We start from the raw sequence: 20,247 nt of genomic DNA, 5'->3' as shown, positions 1-20,247 counted from the left end.
TTCCACACTGCTTTGTGTTGTGTGGACACTCGAGGTCTTTTCTTATTCGGCTGTTTATTCTTTTAAACCGTTGTTTGCATTAGTTTGGTATGTGGACAATTACTAGCACAAACATTTTTTACGTTTGAATGGCTTTAGCTTTGTGTACACTAGGATCACTCTTATCTTCAACTTTTGAACTTTGTTTTTTCAACGAATTTTTTTAACGGACATGTTATCATAAAATTTTTACACAAAACCCCATTTCGAGAAAGATTTTGGATTTTTTAAAAATAATCCATTGGTGTCGAATATAAAACATATATAAGTTTCTCAGTCTTTAGTCAATAAAAAGTAATAACAACAACCTGTAGTTACACAAATTTTTCAGTAAAATTTTTTATGTTTTTATGACTTCGCTATTTATTTTTTCAAGTCGTTCAATGTATGAAAAATGTTAATACGACGTGAAAGATGCAACCGAACCAAATCCATAAGTTCTGTTTTATATATTTCTCTATACGATCAATAATTTAGAAGATATAGATTATTTTTGGATTACATAATTGGAATCATCTTGAAAAGCGTCAAAAACAAATTTTGAAAAGAAATGTTCCTCAAATGTAAATAAGAGTCGCCGTAGCGTGCGCACTATAGTTTAATATATTATTCGGACGGTCTTTGCAACGGTGAAAAATAACAATTTTCTAGTAGGATTATTATAACAATACATATATGTATTTATTTTTGGGCATAATTAACTTTATATCTAACGAAATCTATTAAATCTTTTTATTAGAAAATAAACAAAATAAAAGAATAAAATATGTAGTACATCCTATCCGATAAATATTAAGTTAATTATGCTTGAAAATAAATTAAAAACACAGCTAGAATCAATGTCCCAGTTTTCGTGCCTATCACAATTTCCATGTTCCTGGATAAAAAATACATAGAAAAAAAATTTTATATACAAACTGATGAACTATATTTTTTTATTAGGTTTACCTACCAACATGGAAAATTCGGGGAGAGGTATCAATTTATATATAAATCTATTCTTTTTTCATACGTTTTTAATTCAAGAACAAGGCAATTGGGACGGATAAGGAAATTGGGACATCTCAATGGTCACCTCACATTAACCGACTCCACTACCCTACTTATAGCGCAGATGGAGTCTCAAGATTATGTCAGTGAAATTACAAATTAATACAACACTGTATCTATTATTTAGAACACGCATATTCAATACTAGTATGTACCACTGGTAAATGACGGAAATGTTCGAAATCATACATTCTTATTTATTATTCTTATATATCAATGTTTACAGTTTTACGTTGTAATAATCGTTGCAAGGAAATATTTCCAAGAATCTTGTTATTGTCGTGATTTCTCCTAATAAATCGGTTCTTCAAGGTAAGGACCATAACTATCCATAATGAAAACTGTATTTAATTCATGATTTATGAGACAATAAAATTGTCAGCTTTCATCGCAACAAAGGATTACCACACTGTCGCAAATGATTAGAGTGGTCACCTACTCAAAGAAGTATGTCTCAATAAGGTATCGACCTCAATTGTCTGGAAACCTGATACCTTAACAATTTTAAGGCAAGCGCATTTCCTTTTCTGAAATTCGTTTCATAATACTCCAAGTTGGTATTAGAGGTATTTGTTAGGGTTCTGGATTTTACGTTTCTGAAAACTCCCACTACTAATTTCGTCTTATTCATTTTTTTAACACACATCAACTTTTAAGCATTTGTATCCAAAACGTAAGACTGAAAGCGTTGAAAGTATCTAGACATATGACCATGTTGCTTTCGCATAATTAAAATGATCAAAAATAGAAACATCTATTTCGTTTTCTAGTCTTGTAAATGATACATAAAGATTTTATTTTGCATTAAAATCCATAGTTTATTGTATACACATTATTGGACTATGAAAGTTATGCAAATGCATATCTTTATAAGAAATAATTAAAAGAATAGAACTTAGACAGATTACAGAATTCTAAGAATACATTTTTTATTTTACTCTTCTTACATGATACGCATGCTTAAAAAAAATTAATTAACAAACGTTAAAAGTGGAAGAAATGTTCTTAATTTATTATCACGCGAACTATAATGTATGGGCGTAATTGTGGAAAGTATCGTATGTATACATACAAGGTGGACCAGGCAACTTGTGCATTTCATAGCTCCCAAAATATGCGTTACCACGAACAAATTTCGTATACAAAAGATAAAGGTCAGCTTTGCTTCTTTAAACAGAATACTATATTTTTACATAAAAATATGGAAGAATATCAAATTGCAAGTAAAAAAGTATTGACTTTTATTAGCCTTAAATCTAATAGTTAATGAGTTATCTCGCTTTATTTATTGAACATTTTCTTCGCGTAATATCAAGTTGCGGATTAAACCTTATCATGGATTTCTGCGGGTCAGCGGAATGTAAAGAAAATTTTTTAAATATAAAGGGAAATTACTCGTCAGCTATTAGGTTTAGGGCTAATAAAGGTCAATACTTTTTTTATTTATAATTCGATATTCTTCCATATTTCTATATAAAAGAATATAGTATTCTGTTACAAAAACAATGTTGACTTACAAATCTTCTAAACACCTCCATCTATACAAAAAATAAATGCACTATTTAATGTGTCCCTTCACAACATGCATCATTTGTATACAAAATTTGTTTGCGCAACGCATACATATTTTGAACGCTATAAGAAGTGCACATGCTGTGTTGTCCACCATGTATACATACTTATAAGTCTAGTGAATGTTCTGTAAGATACTAATATTGTGTACATTATTAGACCCTGGATATTATGTATTCATGATAAAACTAGTAGATCAAATTCAAAACGGTAAAAGTGTCTCAAGAAGTGAAAAATACTGTTGCATGATTTTAGACCTATCAAAATACATAAGAAAATAAATAAATATCTGCATAAAAACCTTCAATCTACTCATTATGCTATATGTTATATGTATATGACTCTAAATTTTGCATATTTTTCGTACTTAAATGTCATATGCATTTTACACATTTATCATACATGAACTTGATTGATCCGCATTCTGCACATTATACTTATTCTACGTACGCGTTTTTGAAGTTTTACGTAGCTGTTTTTCGATATCTTTGAAGATAATGGCTTAAAAAGCGATACTCGCGAAGAAGCAACATTTCTAAACGCTGAAGAGAATGTGCTAATTATCGAAGAAAAAATATGTACACCCGACACGTCAGTCTTTTTTGTCCGACACTTTAGATAGCTCAACAAATTAGAATTTTGTTGAATAATTGATCAGTTGATAAAATGCCCCAGCTTAATCCTGTAATTACTCTACACGATGTAGACGTAGCGGCGCATGAGAAATTCGCGATCGGAAACGGCACGGGAATCGTGAAACTTGTCTCGGTCGTCAGAAAAATCCAACAAGTACATGAATAATGAATTAACGCCGTGCTAATTCTGGTTGCAGTGTTTCTCGGGTTATTGCAGCGGACACTTGATCGATGGGATTTTCACGGAACCGACCTTGGAGCTGGGCTACAATCTAGTGGCCACAGTTCCTCGAGGTGCTTTGGCTCTGAACGTGACACAATTGCGACACACGGAGAATTATTTGGGTAAGGGAGCGACATTGTATATTTAGCAGCATCGTATTTTTAGCAGCACGAAAATGCAGTAGAACTTGTCCCATGGGGATACATACCTGTTATTCGAGTATTCATTCCGCTGTCCAAACAATGCGCGCATTTTGAAATATGCTCGCGATAATATCATACTGTATACTTATTGAAATACTTCTCGGAATATTTGAACTCTCCATTCCTAACATATTTTCAGGATTAAATTCCACGTGCATACATGCTTCAACCGCCTACTATGATTAGTGTTATTTTGATTACATACTTCGATTACGAATTTAGCACTTAGCTAACTTGTGCTATGTTCTGCACATCTACGTGACACAGTTTCCGGTTTAAGGTTAAACAGAAGGTTGCAACAACAATCTATACGATGAATCTTCGTTTATCAGTTCCTTATTCGTCAGCTGCCGTTACGTTGAGGTTTCAAGGTTTTTGGCTTGTCAGGAGATACGTTTTTAATTAGTGTCACGGTTTGGTACGAACCGAAAAATTCCTTGTTAAACTAACAGTCTATTGATACGCGAACCAACGAATCAGCAAACATAAGAATTGTTAGAAATTGGGAGTCTTTCCTAATAAACATGCCTCTATACAATACAATTGTGTTGCGAATTGATAGTGTTAGAGAGTAGTAACAAAAATCGGAATGAAATTGCAGCTTGCTCTTATTTAAAAGTAAGAACAAAATTGAAGAGTATGTTTCAGCAAGTATTATATTTCCATTCCGTTACAATCTGTGCTCTACCTGAGGTCATTTGTTTATGAATTACTAATGAAAAACAATGGTAAATGAGAAGCGAGCGCGGAAAGTCCAAGGTGGTCAATCAATCGAGCGACGGCTCCGGACCGCGTTCGGAAAAATGAACAAGTCATAAAAAAACGCTACTCATCCTTATTTTAGAATGAGTGAAGAATATTTAGTAATTTAGAGTAGTTTAACCATGACAGTCATTTTAATAATTAATTGAGTTGTCTACAATGAAGATTAACAGGGTGCTTCAGTCATTCTATTACGAAACGATATCTCCGTTATTGGCAATGATATGCGGAACAGCTTAACCTCTTCGGGGATGAATTTTATAATCGGGAAACATGGTCAAAAGATTTTAAAAATAGAAAATTTCTCACATTTATTTTTGGCAGTATCGAAAACAGTATCAAAATTCGGGACAAAACTAAGAATTTTTCGATCTTTAATTATTTATAGCTTCTTAGTATAGTTTAGCTATAGCTTCTTAGCTATAGCTTCTTTTTAGCTTCTTTAATTATTTCTCGCATCTCTTTATCATCTAAAAAATTGAAGTCATTTAGCCCAGTTTGAAAAAAGGGATCCTGCTATCCAAGTGATCTTAAATCCATGTTCGCCACTATAGTTGCACATCCCTGGCATACATACAGTGGGTCAAAAAAGTATTGGCACAACCAATTTTCTTTGAATATCTTTAAACTTTAAAGTAGTCTATTAACATTAACTATGTTTATTAGTGTCTTTTGACACACATAAATAGTATGTTTACTGAGAAGTCTCAGTTGTTTGTTATAAGGAAATAAAGTCAAGAAAACGAAAAATCCAGGGTCAAGAAAGTATCGATACACGTACGATTTTGCTAGAAGAGCAAGTGTTACGCAACTGTAAAAGTGTACAATTAAACTTACTTAATATTTGGTGTGCATGCCTTTGGCCTTAATTACGGCCTGCAATCGATTAGACATCGAAATGTTAGACTACTCTAGTAAAAGCGTCGCTTTGAGATCATTTTTATTTTTAATTTCCCTTTTTGTGTAGGGAGTTGTCTTGGTACATTGTACAATAACCATTCCCTTGTTTTCCTTGCCGTGTGCTTCGGGTCGTTGTCTTGTTGGAATCGAAACGATTCGTTTATGCCCATTTGTGTTGCATTCGTTAACAAATTATTTCGCAACACGTCGATATGTCGTACAAGTGAAATGTAAATATTTATGAATTATAATATTAACATTAAACCTACCGAGCTCGAACAGTGACTACGTATGTATTTTGCTTTAGAAGAATGGTAAAACTGGATTTAGTTAGACTTTCTGCCATTTGTATAATAATTTATGCTTCAATCGTGAAATCCATTTAATAATTTCGTTTGTAAAAGACTCTATAATCTAAAAAATTTTTAAAGAAACAGTGTGGAATCGGTCATTTTGACCGACTTGGTAGGTTTAGTGTTAAGAAATATTTTGTTCGTGTATTATTACTCATGTTCACAGGCTTACAATGTATTATTCGAGTATAGAAATTTTACGGGTAGCTTACGCCTACGTTAACATACAACATTAAGCACCTGAAAGTAATATCGGAAAACGAGAAAATGAAACACTACACATAAATCAAATGACGCATGGGCAAGGCGCTAGGGGAGTCAGTCGCCCACTCCACCTAGCCTCTTGCATTTTGTTTTCATTTCAGTCTTTTGATTAGTATTGGCTAAGATACGCGCTGAACAAGAGACGTGATTAGGTGAAGCGGACGACCGATGCTCCTTTCGTTGATTAGTTTATTGGTCTTTTCGTTTATCAATAAAAGTGGATTTTGGAAGGACGTAGAAAAATAAAAACTACAAACGTACAGATCAGGCGGAGCGAGTAGGATTAACCCTTGCTCCTTGACCGAATTCTTCTAAGCAACGAACAGTACCTACCTTTCTTGTATGTTAAATTTCATTGAATGCGGCTCTGGATTCGAGTCAATTGACTTCTTTGTTCACTAAGGTTAACACCGGTGAAAGTGTTTTCATTTAAATAACCGAGACTCAGCGATACCTGAATGACGTTGTCATTAGAGAAAAACGCCGAGTCGAAGGAACAACGGGCGAAGGAAATGTGCGATTTATGAAATCATAAACACGTCGTTCGGTAACAAAGGCGTGAAAGTGTCGGGAGATAATAAAGCGGAACACGAACGAGCGCGTAACGAATGAAGAGAAATGGGATCAGACGAAGGTTGCTCGACAATATTGAATCAGTCTGATACACGGTGTTCCGTTCGAGCCGCGGCAAACTGATTTTAATGAACTGTGCCAGTAAGCAAATCGTCGCGTCGCCGTGATTGCTCGCAATTGTAAGCAATCAACCGCGCCGGGTTCGCAATCGCATTTTATTATCAACTTGGGATCTCCTATCGCGCGAATCCGTAGGCCGAAGGAGTCGATATCGACCAGCATCAACCCTCTCATAATCCAATCTCCTGTTGCGTGCTAAGTGGGACGTGCGGAGCGCTGTCTGTTGCAAGTGCGGCGCAACAGCTGTTGATAGGCATGTCACACACCGTGTTGAGCTTCGAGTATCTGGTTTCGCGGATTTCATGATAATTTCTGACATGTGGTGGCTACGACACCTCAGGATCGAGTTTACATTTTTGTTTACTTTATTTCACACTGAAAACTTTTCATAGCGCGTATTTATGTGCCTCTGTTGATTTTATTAAGCGCATATGCAATAGTTGATTGAATTAATACGAACAGATCAGGATTATCACTCATTTGCGGTTTCATTGGGAGCGGAATGGAAAATGCGGTTATAATTAGACTACGGATTTGCATAATAAATAAGTAGAAGAAATTTCAAATAATTTTGCAATAAGATTCGCAGTGTAGTCGTAATTGTACCGTTTAGTCACAAAACGTGTCGTTCTGTTTTTGACAAAACAGCGAGTTAGAATCTTTTACCAATCACTTTATACTTTGTGATACTATAGAGTGATACTATATCACCATATACTGGTATGACTAATAGAATTCTGTTATTTTCTTGTCAATGTTTAATCATTCGAGTAAATGCGGACACACAATAAATGTAAATTTTATTCTTTTTCTAAGAAATTATTGGAATCGTAAAAGTTTTAATCATCGTTACTGTGAAGATAATAGTACCATAAGGATTTAAACTAATTTTGAACTCGCTTTGCCATTGATCTTCTAAATCCATTATTACATTTATAGTTATTTAATAATATCATCACTGTGTTAGTGATTATAGGTTATATACATTAGGAATATATTCTATTCGTTCGAATCTAATATACTTTAGCCTACTTTGACAAAGAACCAGCTGGTTCGAGTGGTGATACTAGATCGGAGCAGAGGAAAATAAAAACAATGTTGATTTTGTATGATGTATAGATTTTTTGTACATAAAAATTTCATTTGTTCTAAATAAATTTCTATTTTCAAAAGTGCCGATTCATATCGTAAAATATAATCTATCCATCCGAACATGTTAAAACGACAAGAGAAATAAATTAAGCAGTTTTTGTAAATTAACGTAACTCTAACTTACCATAATGAAAAAGACAATAGCACTCCCTGTTTCTCATAAAAAGAAAAATGTGACTACGCCATTATGATAATAAACCCCGCATATATGAAACGAAAGATATTAGCTTTAAAATATATCCCCATAATGCATAATTTGTTCACTAGTAGTCAATTAAACATATGGCTTATTGTTTACTATGATCTTTTTTATTTTTTATTCATTTCGGACACGGCAACATGGCTTTAAGTTAGCCCATCTTCAAATTATCCCAAAATATCGTCATTTGTAATTATTTTGTTCTTTGAAAATAAGTTTTCTCAAATATAATGTACTTAGTATATACCTAAATTATGTCACAGGACACTTTTTTATCTCTCACATTTTTGGAGTTATGTCCAATTGAATATGTCGAATTTTCATTTTATTTTTAAAATATAAGTTCAGTGGAGTTCAGTGCTTGCTTCGATTGCATATTAGATGCCTTAGATAAATAACAAAATAGAAATTAGCTGCGATTAGCAGTTATTGAAGAAATCGTCTAGCAATAATGTGAAAATTACCACGAAAAATTTTGTTAGCAGCAACATTAAGCTGCTATAAAATTGGCATTCAATATTCAATTTGGTAATATTTATTATGTTTAGTCTGAAAGTGTTTTAACATAAGGGTGTGGTAATTTTTTTTGCTTATACAATTCTTCTTCCGTTTCATTTCTCAAAAACCACATTCCTATAAATTTTCCCTTCGATTTTGCAAACTTCTCATTATCTTCTGTGTGTATATGTATATAATAATAATGTGAATAATAATTATTAACTTGGATTGGATATAAATAATTTGTCACACTTTTGTTCAATCGAACTCGGGAATCGTATCCTATTCATGTATTGTTACGTACGGAGATTACCCCCGACGTTTTTTTTGCTCCTTCTTGAGGGTTTACGCTAAATGTTTAGTTTTTTATGAACGCCAGCCTAAGGGCTGGGACCACCTGCGTCACGGTATCATCCTCGGGATGATCTGTTCACGTAGGCCCAGCCTTCACTACCAAATTTTCCAGTTCAGCCGAATATAACAGGGCCAAGATTTTTCTTCTCTTCGGGCAGTTTCAAGTCAAATCACGACAACGAGATTAGCCAGATCGAGCCGAGTTCTCCTTCGAGCAAATAGTAACCGAGTACATACGTATACGAGGTTGTTAGCCCCCGCCGACTTGGTGCGAAAACCAGGAAGCGTGCCATAGTACTATCGCGAATCTTACACTACACTTACACACTTGTAATAGACTGAACTTGTTATATTATATTAATTTTACTTGCAATTCAGTGTACACATTATTCATTCCATTTCCCAGTTCGAGTCAGTTGTTGGTACGATCCGACAAAGATACACCTTTGCCGCTCGAGGTGTACCGGTTAATATTTCTTTTGAAGTTACGAGGCCAATTAGAATCAATCCAAAAAAACCCATTACCCTATCAGTGGCGACCCGGTGATGAAATAGACATCGGCCAGTTCACGAAACCATTTACCTTTACACCCAGTGGCGATCCGGTGATGAAATAGGCATCGGCCAATCCACGCATTCCCTTCTAAATATCCGCAAAACTCATTTACCTCCGGCCACGGGGGCAAACTGGCCCTCGGCTCGTAACAGTATAATGATCTCAAACTTTGTAATTGTCAAAATACAGCAAACTATATAACTGAAAAAAATGTAAAAAAACCATAGAATTTTCATGTTACATGTATTCGGACGCCTTATGAAATTGAGTTGAGGAATATTTCAAATAAAAATTTTAAATTTTTGTTACTAGTTTTATACCTGTATTGTTTTACAATATGTTTCACAAAGTTTAACATTTTTGAAATCATATGCAAGACAAGTAGGAATTATAACTTGTTAACTTAATTAGTTAATGCATGTAAAATGTAGTCCAATGATCGAATTCACTTTACAGAAATAGACTGTCGTATATACGACACGCGTAAATATATTATGCTATCTCCATTTCTGAATACATATGAAAAAATTTGTAAAATTTGTATATGAGCCAAAAGTGCATTCTAATTTTACTTTCTACAGATGCATAGACAAATAAATGTAATAAGTTATATTTACACTTGTCTTATACTTGACTGTTCATCCCCATAAAGTGAATTTGATCGTAGAAGTTGTACCAAAAAAAATACATGCTATAAATCGTGCAAAATAGAAACATAAAACAACATCGATCATAAGTAAATAATAATTTAAAAAATGTCAAACTTCTTAAAACGTATTGTTAAACGACCAAGGTATAAAATTAGAAAAAAAAAACAAAATTTAATTTTCACAATTTTTGATCTTAATTTCATGAGCCGTCCGAATACTTATGTGGCTTTTTTATATTTTTTCAATTACGTAGATAACGTTTTATAGTAAATGGAAAGTTTGTCGTATTTTACCATTTATACAATATTCTACTTTAATATACTGTGAAGGATTTTTTCTAGTCAATGTATATTTATTTAAATATATGGTGTAGAAGACAAAATTATACTTTTGGGAGTAACTGTACATTAATTACATTGGAAGAAAATGCCGCAATGATAAATACGCGTTTACGCTAGCTGGACTCTACGTTACCTGTGAGTGCCGAACAATTCTGTACAAATATGTGTGTTACAAATGCAATGCAATTCTGTAGTCCAGTTATCGGTAATGCAATTCTGCGAACTTTTCTCCGCAGCTTGTGAAACTCAAAAAAGTGTTATTATGAGTACACAGCGTACGGTTTCCTAGAACATATCTATCTTGGATCGCATAAATCGACCGGTCGTAAAATCGATGCCGACTAGTGCTCTTGTATGTCTAGGTATAATTCTCGGCTAAACGATTGCGATCTGAATTTTTACGTCGTCCGATCGACGTGTCATAGATCGCTAAGAAGATTAAATGCTGTACAGAATGTATCCGAAGTACGGCTATTCTTCGGACTTGAAAGGACCTAGGTAGGTGTGAAATAACGTGAAACGATCCGAAGGTTTTGCGAACAGTGATCAATTTCAACGTTCATGCGAGTGGCGGCTGGCACTCGTTTCACATGTCTATATTAAATTCATAATAGAATGGAAGGCTTTGTTGGCATATACTCGAAGTTATGACGTAGAACCACGTTAAAACACCGAGTTTATGTCAGAAATTGAACCTTCGAGTAAGTTGTATTAATAGAACTTGTCGTTCATGCTCTCTGGCGTCATATACAATAATACACAATTCAACAATGCTTCCTATAGTTAGATTCTTGAAATTTATGTCAATTGAATTATTCGAAATTAATAGTCATATTTTTGTGATATAATGTTGGAAAATACGTATGTTTTTGTAATGATTAATCAATGTCGAAATATTTTGATAGGAACGAAAAAAGGAGACATTTTTTCACTTTTTTGAAGAATATAGTTTTAAAAATAAATCTGAGTTGGTAAAATTAAAGAAGTTATAACTGTTTGAAGTATTTGGCTGTTCAGAAAATTTATTTCAGTTTGTAACGAGGCGAAAGGAGAAGAAGACAAAAGATTATCATCATTGAGGCTATTTGGACCAATCGATAATTCGGTTGAACCACGATCGAACTTTCTAGAAGCATTGAGACGCGACAGACTCCTTAGTTACCAAATTGATATTAACGGCTCATGGCTAGCAACGAGGTAGTATATATAGAGGGATCTTGGTCAGATTCGGGGCTACACCTGTGAGAGAGGACGAGGTAAGCCACGGCCGCTCACAGGGAAGGGAGAGGACGGCCATGAAGGGCGACCGCCTGATAGTAGTTGTTCCATTTGATCAAAGTTGCTTTCGTTGCTCGCCATAGAAGTTAGCAAGGAAATTGATCAAAGAATAAACCTGTAACACCCTGTAACCTGCTAATCAGAATATATCTCCTTTCGTCCTCACTAATCCTTATATCCTGTATCGAGAATTCATTCCAACTACCCTTCCACCACCTTCCCGCTACAAGGTCTTATATATGAGTTCAATAAAACAAACTCTATGAAGTATAAAACAAGCTTTCTGAGCAACCTAATATATGATTTGTTTGAAAACGATTTATTAAGTTGTTCGAAAAGTTCGTTTAACATTTCGCAGAGTTGGTTTCATTGAATTCATATGAAAGATGTGAAACAAACTTCCCCAACATCTTAATACATACGTAAAAGTTAGTGTGACTGTACTGCTAAATTTTATACATGTTTTTGCCGAATCTATGTTCTTTAAAATTACAACCATAATATATCAAAATCTACTTGTCCAATATAAAATTTTATATTTATCTTCATCGCATGTATCACTATAGCCCAAATTAGAATAAAATATACCTAATTGACTATACTTAATTGAGTAGTTGATTCAACTTTCCCCAATACTGTACAGTAATTCCAAACAGATGAATATAAAACTTACGTACAAAGTTAAGAAAATTTACATATCGTTAGAAATTGAGACAAATTTGACATTTTCACAAATTAAAAGTATATAGTATAGAGTGAAGCATATAGCACATCATTTACATTGAAATATTGTTTCATTTAATGCATACGACAGATAGAAATAATACAAATAAGAAATACTTTACAAACACTTTTAAAAATTAAGAAAATTCAAACTAGAATAAAATATTAGACAATTATACAAAAATTAAATTGACATTTTGATTAACACGATACAAATTGTTATCCTATGTGAAAATTTTCTACACCAAGAACATTCATCTATGTAACACGTTTCTTAATTTTTATCCATAAGTGTATATTCTAGTAAAAAATGAACTTAAAGGCAGTGCCGTGAAATGTATCGGACAGAAAAATAAATAAACAGCGAACAAAGTAAAATAAATTGACATAAAGTATCTCCAAAACGTGATCAAATGTCTTTATACGTTTGAAAAAAAATGGGTGCATTGAGAGTCGTGAAATATTATTTCATGAAAAGAAACATAAACTATAATTTTGCATAAAATATTATTTATATCGTTCACACGAGATAAATAGATCAAAATTTTTCCTGCAAGTAAATTCACTTCCTAATGGCTACTAATACCAGGCGTTTAACTACGGCTGAAGAGAGATGAGAGAAAAGCAGCGGGTAATCGGCATGCGCGTCATTTAATAAATGACGTATCCATATTTCTAATGTATCATATCGCGTACACAACGCCGACAGAGAGACAGCAATTCCTGTATTCAAGCTCTGTGAATGACTATACGTTTCATTAGGTGACTGATTATGCGATTTACTTCTCAACGCATGACACGAGCGTGAAATAATTAGCAACGGGAGGCTGGTTGGTTTATCGATCCTGATCTCTCTAATAGTCCCTAATGCACTCGTGAACGTGTTAATTCATATCATGGAAAATGCTTCATGAAATGTAGTTTCTCTATGCGTTGCCGGAATCATTATTGGCTTTAACGATGAAAAAAGCGACAATTCCTACTATTCGTGTTTTATTTGAACAAACTACGTAAACGTTTTGCACTCGCATTTACTAGATTTAATATACATTTCATATCTTATATACATTTCAATCATACATCTACAAATTTTTGTAAGTCCAAAAACAAGATTGTTCATAATGATCGCGACTGCATTACAAAGATTTATTATACCACGTATATCACAGTTTCATATCTTAAATTTCGTGTTCCTAGTTAAATAATCATTTCTGTAAATGTAAAACGGTTTAATATTGCGTAATGTACCTATTGAGTGAATAAAAACAAGTAGAAATTACAGAGAAAACGTACAAAGTTCGACTTTAATATTTTGCAACATTGTTCTACCTGTAGAAAAAATCTGAAAAAAATTGAAAACACTACTTTTAACGATATCTTTTGATAAAATTAAAATGGTGAGGGCCCAATATCTTTTTCTCAAGAAATCTTCAATCTTCCTTGTTTCCCCGTTTTTTATCTTGTGTATCCATAATATACAATCGAAAAATCTGGAAATAATTTCTAACATGCTGTCTGTTGTCCAAAGTAGGTCAGATTTTGTTCATATATTTAAGAAGCCACCCAAGGAAAAATGGGTGGAAAAGCGACCAACATAATTTACCCTGTAACTATCTTTCCGGAAAAACTAGAGTATCGAAATTTGTCATAATGATTTTTTTTGTTTTAACTTAGTCCCACTTAAATGCTAAAAATTGCATCATGAAACGCATTTTTTAAACTTTCGCTACAAGGACCGATAAAAAACTTGGAAACACATTTTTCTTTATTTTTTGTCATTTTAAACAATTGTAATTTTTGCGAAATATGGTTTAGTTATTGTCTAGTAAATTAGTCTAACATCTCATAAACGTTCAAATCTTGTGGTTCAAGTTTAAAGACGTTATTCTAGTTTAAAAGTGTTTGAATGTATTTCGTAGCCATTGTTAAAATTTATTGCAACAGAAAAATAATTGTTTTATTCTATCAAATGTTGAGTTTTAGTATTCTGTAACAGAGATCTCCGAAGACGTTTTTAGAAGATTTAGGAAATCTTCTTTCGTAAAAAACGATTAAGAAAAGTTAGTAGTATATCAAAGAATGATCTAGAGAATGAGCTGCGTGAAGTAAAATCACACAGTCTAGTTCATATAATTTCTGCAGAGTCATTAGCAAGACATGAGGTTGGCATTAGCATGTAAGAGTAGGTTCTTTTTCAGTGGCATTCTTCTCTTTCTTTTATTTAGTGTTAAGATGTACGTTGATTGATGATTCTTTCGCTACATTAATGCAGTATACAATAAAATTATACGTAAAATTTTCTATTTTTAATACGTTTGCTAGCCTTTCTACACATGTGTGACTTCCATGATCTCGTCGTTTCGGTATAAATAGACAAATCAATTGGACTACATATTGTTAACATTGTCACATTGTGAACTACCAAACCAGTCAAAATGACTAGTTTTTTTTATTGTTCCCTCCGCGATTTATTTTATTATAAAAATGTTTCTATGAAAAATATTTAGATAACATTCTTTAATTAATTATATATTATAATAGAAATCGAACGAAGTTCAAATAAATCCTATCTCGTGATTGTTATAAACCAATATATAATAGTTGTTATTAAGGCCCGATAGTGCTAGCGATAAAATCATAATACGAAGCATACTATCGAAGCCAAAGCTCGGAATTAGCCAGCATACAACGTGAGGATCGCGAGGGCTACACCTTCCGACGGCCGCCACGCGTCTCGCTCCCCGTGGTCGCATCTTTCGGCTCGACACTTAAGCGCGTGTACTTAATGTAGTTAGGCAATCACTGCGAACCCAATGCTCGACGGAAGTCAGGAGGCGTAGCCTTTGCGCTCCTCATTTTACGTGCTGATTATTTCCGAGGGCTGATGTATGAGCCGTCCAGTGCACACATCGATTAACTCCACTTTTTGAAAAATCTTAAATTTTAGTGTCAAAGCACTTGGTATAGTCATAACTTTTTATATTTATAATAACTTTCCTGAATAATAAAGATTAACACCATTAAACGGCAAAATTTTTTTGGCCGCTGAAAAATAAGTAATTTATTTCAGAAGCCATTCTGATTAACTCCATACTCTAATGTAATCGTTGATTTGTTGCCATGCATCAATGCTTTTTTTTAAACAGCCGAAGATGTTTCCCCCTCTCAATAATACTGGTAATAAAATCGCATTGGCAAACAGATAAAAAAAATGTTTGTTTGGCCAAAAACTGAAGGATCTCGTGAGTCTCAAGAAAGGGCATAGCCGATTAAGATGGTCAAAACTGCCCATAGAGGTTTTTCAATGAGTCATATACCGTTCGATAGCTGACCAATAAAAACTCATCTGCGCAAAATTTTAACCCTGTAACTTGTCCGTGAGGGTAGTTACAGGGTAAATTAGATTTCGCGGTTTTCCGGCATTTTTCCACCTTTAGCGACTTTCTAAAATTTTGAAAAAAATATAGCTTATTTTGGACATCAAGCCGGATAATATAGTTATAGAATTTTTTCAGGTAAAAAAAATTTTCCCGTTAAAATCAGGATCGCCACAGTAATATTCCTGATGAATTAATCACAAATAATATATTATAACAGAACTGTCAACATTCATTTTTATGGAAAAGCTGTAATAAAAATATATAATAACTAACTTTTTCTGTAATGAAAAACTTAAAAATTTAAAGTCTGAATTTAACTTTACTGCTTTTTTCAGTTGCTAAATTGATTAACTCCACCAGTCACATAAAAACTGTAACATTACCGACGATTATTTTTTGGCTATTCTTTCTTGTTAATTTTATACGTCGTTAAATGAAAGCTATATCTGTATTTATGCATTCTACATTATATATGTGAATCTATGTTATAACAGGAATTTTAAAAAACAATGTACATCATTTCATCACGTTTCTCGACTTTTTGATTTATGGAGTTAGTCGATGTGTGCACTGAACGACTCATTTGTTCAATTATTTTACTATTTCCTAACGGAGATACATTGCATTTAGTAAATTATTTCAGTAGTGTAGATAAACAATGAAAGAAATGATGGCCGTGCACGTATTAAAGAATAACAACGAAACTATTTATACATATTATTAGAATTCGTACGTCCATGCCGAATATTGTTTTATTGTACTTTAAAACAAACTCTTTCCGTTAATATAAACGTCAATTATTTTGTACAAACTGAATAGCAACTGGATAATGACATAAGATTAGACTTTTGAAATCGATAAAATATTACAAAACATGTAGTGACGAATAATTTGCGCAGCGTTTATTGAAAATAAAATGTGAGTTAATCATTTCAGCGATCAAACTGCAAAATGGTACCTATTTCTTAAATGGAAACTACAATATCAACTTGTCCGGCAAATATCAAGCGGCAGGAACAACTTTTATGTACGTTCGTCAAGGACCTCAACATCTGGAAAGTTTCTCTGCTGCTGGTCCTTTACAAGAGTCAGTCGATGTTATGGTAAATATTTTATTCAATTTTGAAAACTCTGCTTTAAGATTTTACTTCATAATAATTTTTCGTATTACACTATGCGATAACTGTGATAATATTTTTCTGTCACTTTCTTTTATTACACTCTTCGCACGATTATATTTCATTTGTGCTTCATTTGTAGTTAAGGTTGTGAGAAAATTAGAATTGTCCTTCAGCTTTGGAACAAGAACAGACAACTTGGAAAGTAGAGATAAGATTATGCGAACCTTGCGGCTCGTTTTAATAGTATCCAATTATCAAGAACTATAAAAACGAGTCGCGGCGAGTCTCGAATAATCGTAGCTCCACTTCCAAGTAATCCATTTTCGTTTCAAACTGAGGAATAATGTGAGAGAAATTACTGATGTATCTTAACTAGACTGCAGCTGTTATATCTTCGTCATAAAAATGGATAGCTGTGATTTTAGAGGGAAGAAAGAATAAAAGAATTTTTTTTTAATTCCGTTATTTAAACTCGCATCAATCTCTTACATGGATTATTAGCGAGTCAGGTTCAAGGGTTACAGATTTTTGCATAGGTTGTTTGATTTTGGAAACTTTATTGTTTTTCGTATTGATTCGATGTCCTTTAGGTTGTTTTTCAGATTGGGTTGTATTTTGTGTTCCTATCTGTCCATGGTGTAATAAAAGAATTGAAGAGTATCAATGCATAGAATTCAATTTACCGTAATTATTGGATAGGAAAAATTCTAATACAAAATGTCGAAAATTTTCATTCTGCACAAAGATCTACGGTCTAGTGATAATTAGTACTGACTAATAAATATTACTGTGTAATAAATATTGCTGTTTTTATTAGGTTCTATATCAAGAACCAAATCCGGGTATAGTTTACCGATACATTATTCCGGGAAATGGGAATGTCCCCACGAATACACATTTTGGACACAAACCAGGTAAATTACATATTAATGTCAATTACGAAATTTTCAATTTTAAATCTAAATTAATTATTAATAATCAATGATAATTATCATAATTAAATAATAAAATATCGTTCACAGTTACTAGTAAAGCTGGAGAACCAATTATACCGAGTATTCTGAATAAAAGGTAAATATTTGAGTACAAGTGACACCGAATCCTTAACACATATTCGTCCGATCATTTTTTGCACCGCAATTCACAAAATGCTGGCATTTTTTTATATGATATAGTCTATATAAAAACAACGTAACTTGTTAAAAATCATATATTTTTCAGTAATGGTTATAATTATACCATTTTTAGTTAACATCATCTCTGTTTGGTAAAAATTAGAATTTCATGTATTTAGAATTTAAAAAAAAAAACAAGAATCAATTATTTTCTGTAATATAAAAATGACGAATTTTCGTTATTTGACTATTGGTGATTTGTTTGCGAAATGACGATTTTTTGCGTGCGAATGTGTGTTAACATATTTTTCTTGTCTTTAACTGAAAAGAATTGTTTAATTGCCATCGTTATTTCTCAGAATAGAAGGTGTTTCGATAATCAACAATACCACACAATCACCCTATCTTTCGAGACGAGGCAAAAAGAGGAAATTCGTCTGGAAAGCAGTCGGTTACACTGGATGCAGCCAAACTTGTGGCGGAGGTACATTCATTTTTGTAATTTATGCACTTATTTATGTTTTATCAACAATGTTTGATCAACCGCCGTAACAATATTATGAAATCATTGCTTTATATCCCATTAACCTTCAAGGACATTGATTGAGATTTTTGCCCCACGCATCATATTTATAAATAAAATATATAATCGAGTATATAATAAATATTATGTTAAATTTTGAATATGTTTCTATTTATTCTACTTAAATTGTGAATACAAATATTACGCGAGGGTCAAACTTGATCGGCGTTAATTAAATCAAAATTTTATTAAAATCAAAAGTTTTGAAATTGTCTAATTTATCTTTCTTTCTTCCTAAATCAAGGATTTCAAATGTTGAAATATATATGTGTGAAAGAGCACACGCAAACGTTGGTGCCCGGAAAACGATGCCATACAGAAAAACCACGGGATCTTCAACGATGCAACATTGCACCTTGTCCTCCCAAGTAAGCATAACACAAGAAACATGTAGAGGCGCGATTTACGTATTTCATTAACCCTCCGACTACTGCAGCATGGGCTCCTGTGTCGGAGTCGTTTCTGACTCACACCGATACTTCACTAATAAACGACCGTTCGAGCTCTTGGCTTTGACCAAAATATTGTTAGGACATAGGAAAATAGGAAAAAGAACACAATGAACTGTTGAAAAGAAACATTGTTTTTCATTATACATTTCATTTTTTACGCATATTACGTAAAATTGTCGCCCGTCTTCCTTGCTTCACGTGTAGCGGTATCGTCGAAGCGAATATACCTTAGTATATCCGTAAATCTATCTCTAGACATTACAGCAGCATAAAATCTTCTTGAAAGTGCGTCATCATCTTTCCACAAATCGCTATTGCATTCTCGCGATTCTCTAAATCTCCCAATTAGCAATAATAGTCCGAAAAATGCATCCATTTTTATGCGGTCTACTGGTTTCCATTTCTTGTTCGATGGTATGCTCTCCCTCGCTTTTTTATTTGTCCATAATATGATATCGTCGATTATTTCGTCATTGATAAATAAATGGAAGCACTCATCTTCTGTTTCTATATGTTCACTTTGTTCGGTAAGTGAACATTTGCGTGGAAGATTTTGCAATGTTGTAGTGTCCATTGGTGCAATATGTTGCCAAGTACGACCAGATACCGCTACACTTTCTGTAGATTCTGGTGTATTTTCTTCATTCGAATCAGAATTTTGTTCTTCGGGTTCAGCATCGCTGTTAGATGCACTCCACCATCAGATGATTGTTCACAATTGTAAAGATCCTCTACTTCAATCTCATTAATAAGAAATTGATCATTTTTTTGAGAGGTAGACATTTTACCATGTAAGAAACGAATATAACAATAACAAAAATAATGGAAATAATGAATAATGAATTATTAAATATATATAATAGAATTCTTGTTGAGAACATTATCGGTGACGTTTCCTATTATGGTGGGATTATTGTCAGGAACATAATACGGCATTATGGTGGAGCCAGTGTAAACATTGGCGGTCTCTTTGCTACTAATACACAGACAACTTTGGTACTGTATACTTTACAACGAGTCACGAATGACTCCGGCATAGGAGGCGAAGGGTTAATTGCGTTTATTGCGCCAAGTGTAGAGTAGAAATGATAACAAACATCATTGCATACAGAGTGTATGTAGTAATTGGGCCAGGTTATAATTGTGTTCCT

At 33.2% G+C, this 20,247-nt stretch overlaps 1 protein-coding gene across 2 annotated transcripts in view; it reads left to right on the top strand.

Annotated features, from left to right (window-relative positions):
* LOC144476252 (thrombospondin type-1 domain-containing protein 4) overlaps positions 1 to 20,247 on the top strand; it is a 71,288-nt gene that overhangs the window by 41,842 nt on the left and 9,199 nt on the right. For both annotated transcript variants that reach the window (XM_078192953.1, XM_078192952.1), the window contains exons 3-8: positions 3,494 to 3,641; positions 16,762 to 16,928; positions 17,764 to 17,860; positions 17,969 to 18,017; positions 18,421 to 18,545; positions 18,889 to 19,012. In XM_078192953.1, the coding sequence (XP_078049079.1) occupies positions 3,494 to 3,641; positions 16,762 to 16,928; positions 17,764 to 17,860; positions 17,969 to 18,017; positions 18,421 to 18,545; positions 18,889 to 19,012 (710 nt within the window). The remainder of the gene's footprint in view (positions 1 to 3,493; positions 3,642 to 16,761; positions 16,929 to 17,763; positions 17,861 to 17,968; positions 18,018 to 18,420; positions 18,546 to 18,888; positions 19,013 to 20,247) is intronic.

The sequence above is a fragment of the Augochlora pura genome, chromosome 10, assembly GCF_028453695.1.
Source record: "Augochlora pura isolate Apur16 chromosome 10, APUR_v2.2.1, whole genome shotgun sequence".
NCBI lineage: Eukaryota > Metazoa > Arthropoda > Insecta > Hymenoptera > Halictidae > Augochlora > Augochlora pura.
This window is presented reverse-complemented; position numbering and strand designations above follow the sequence as displayed.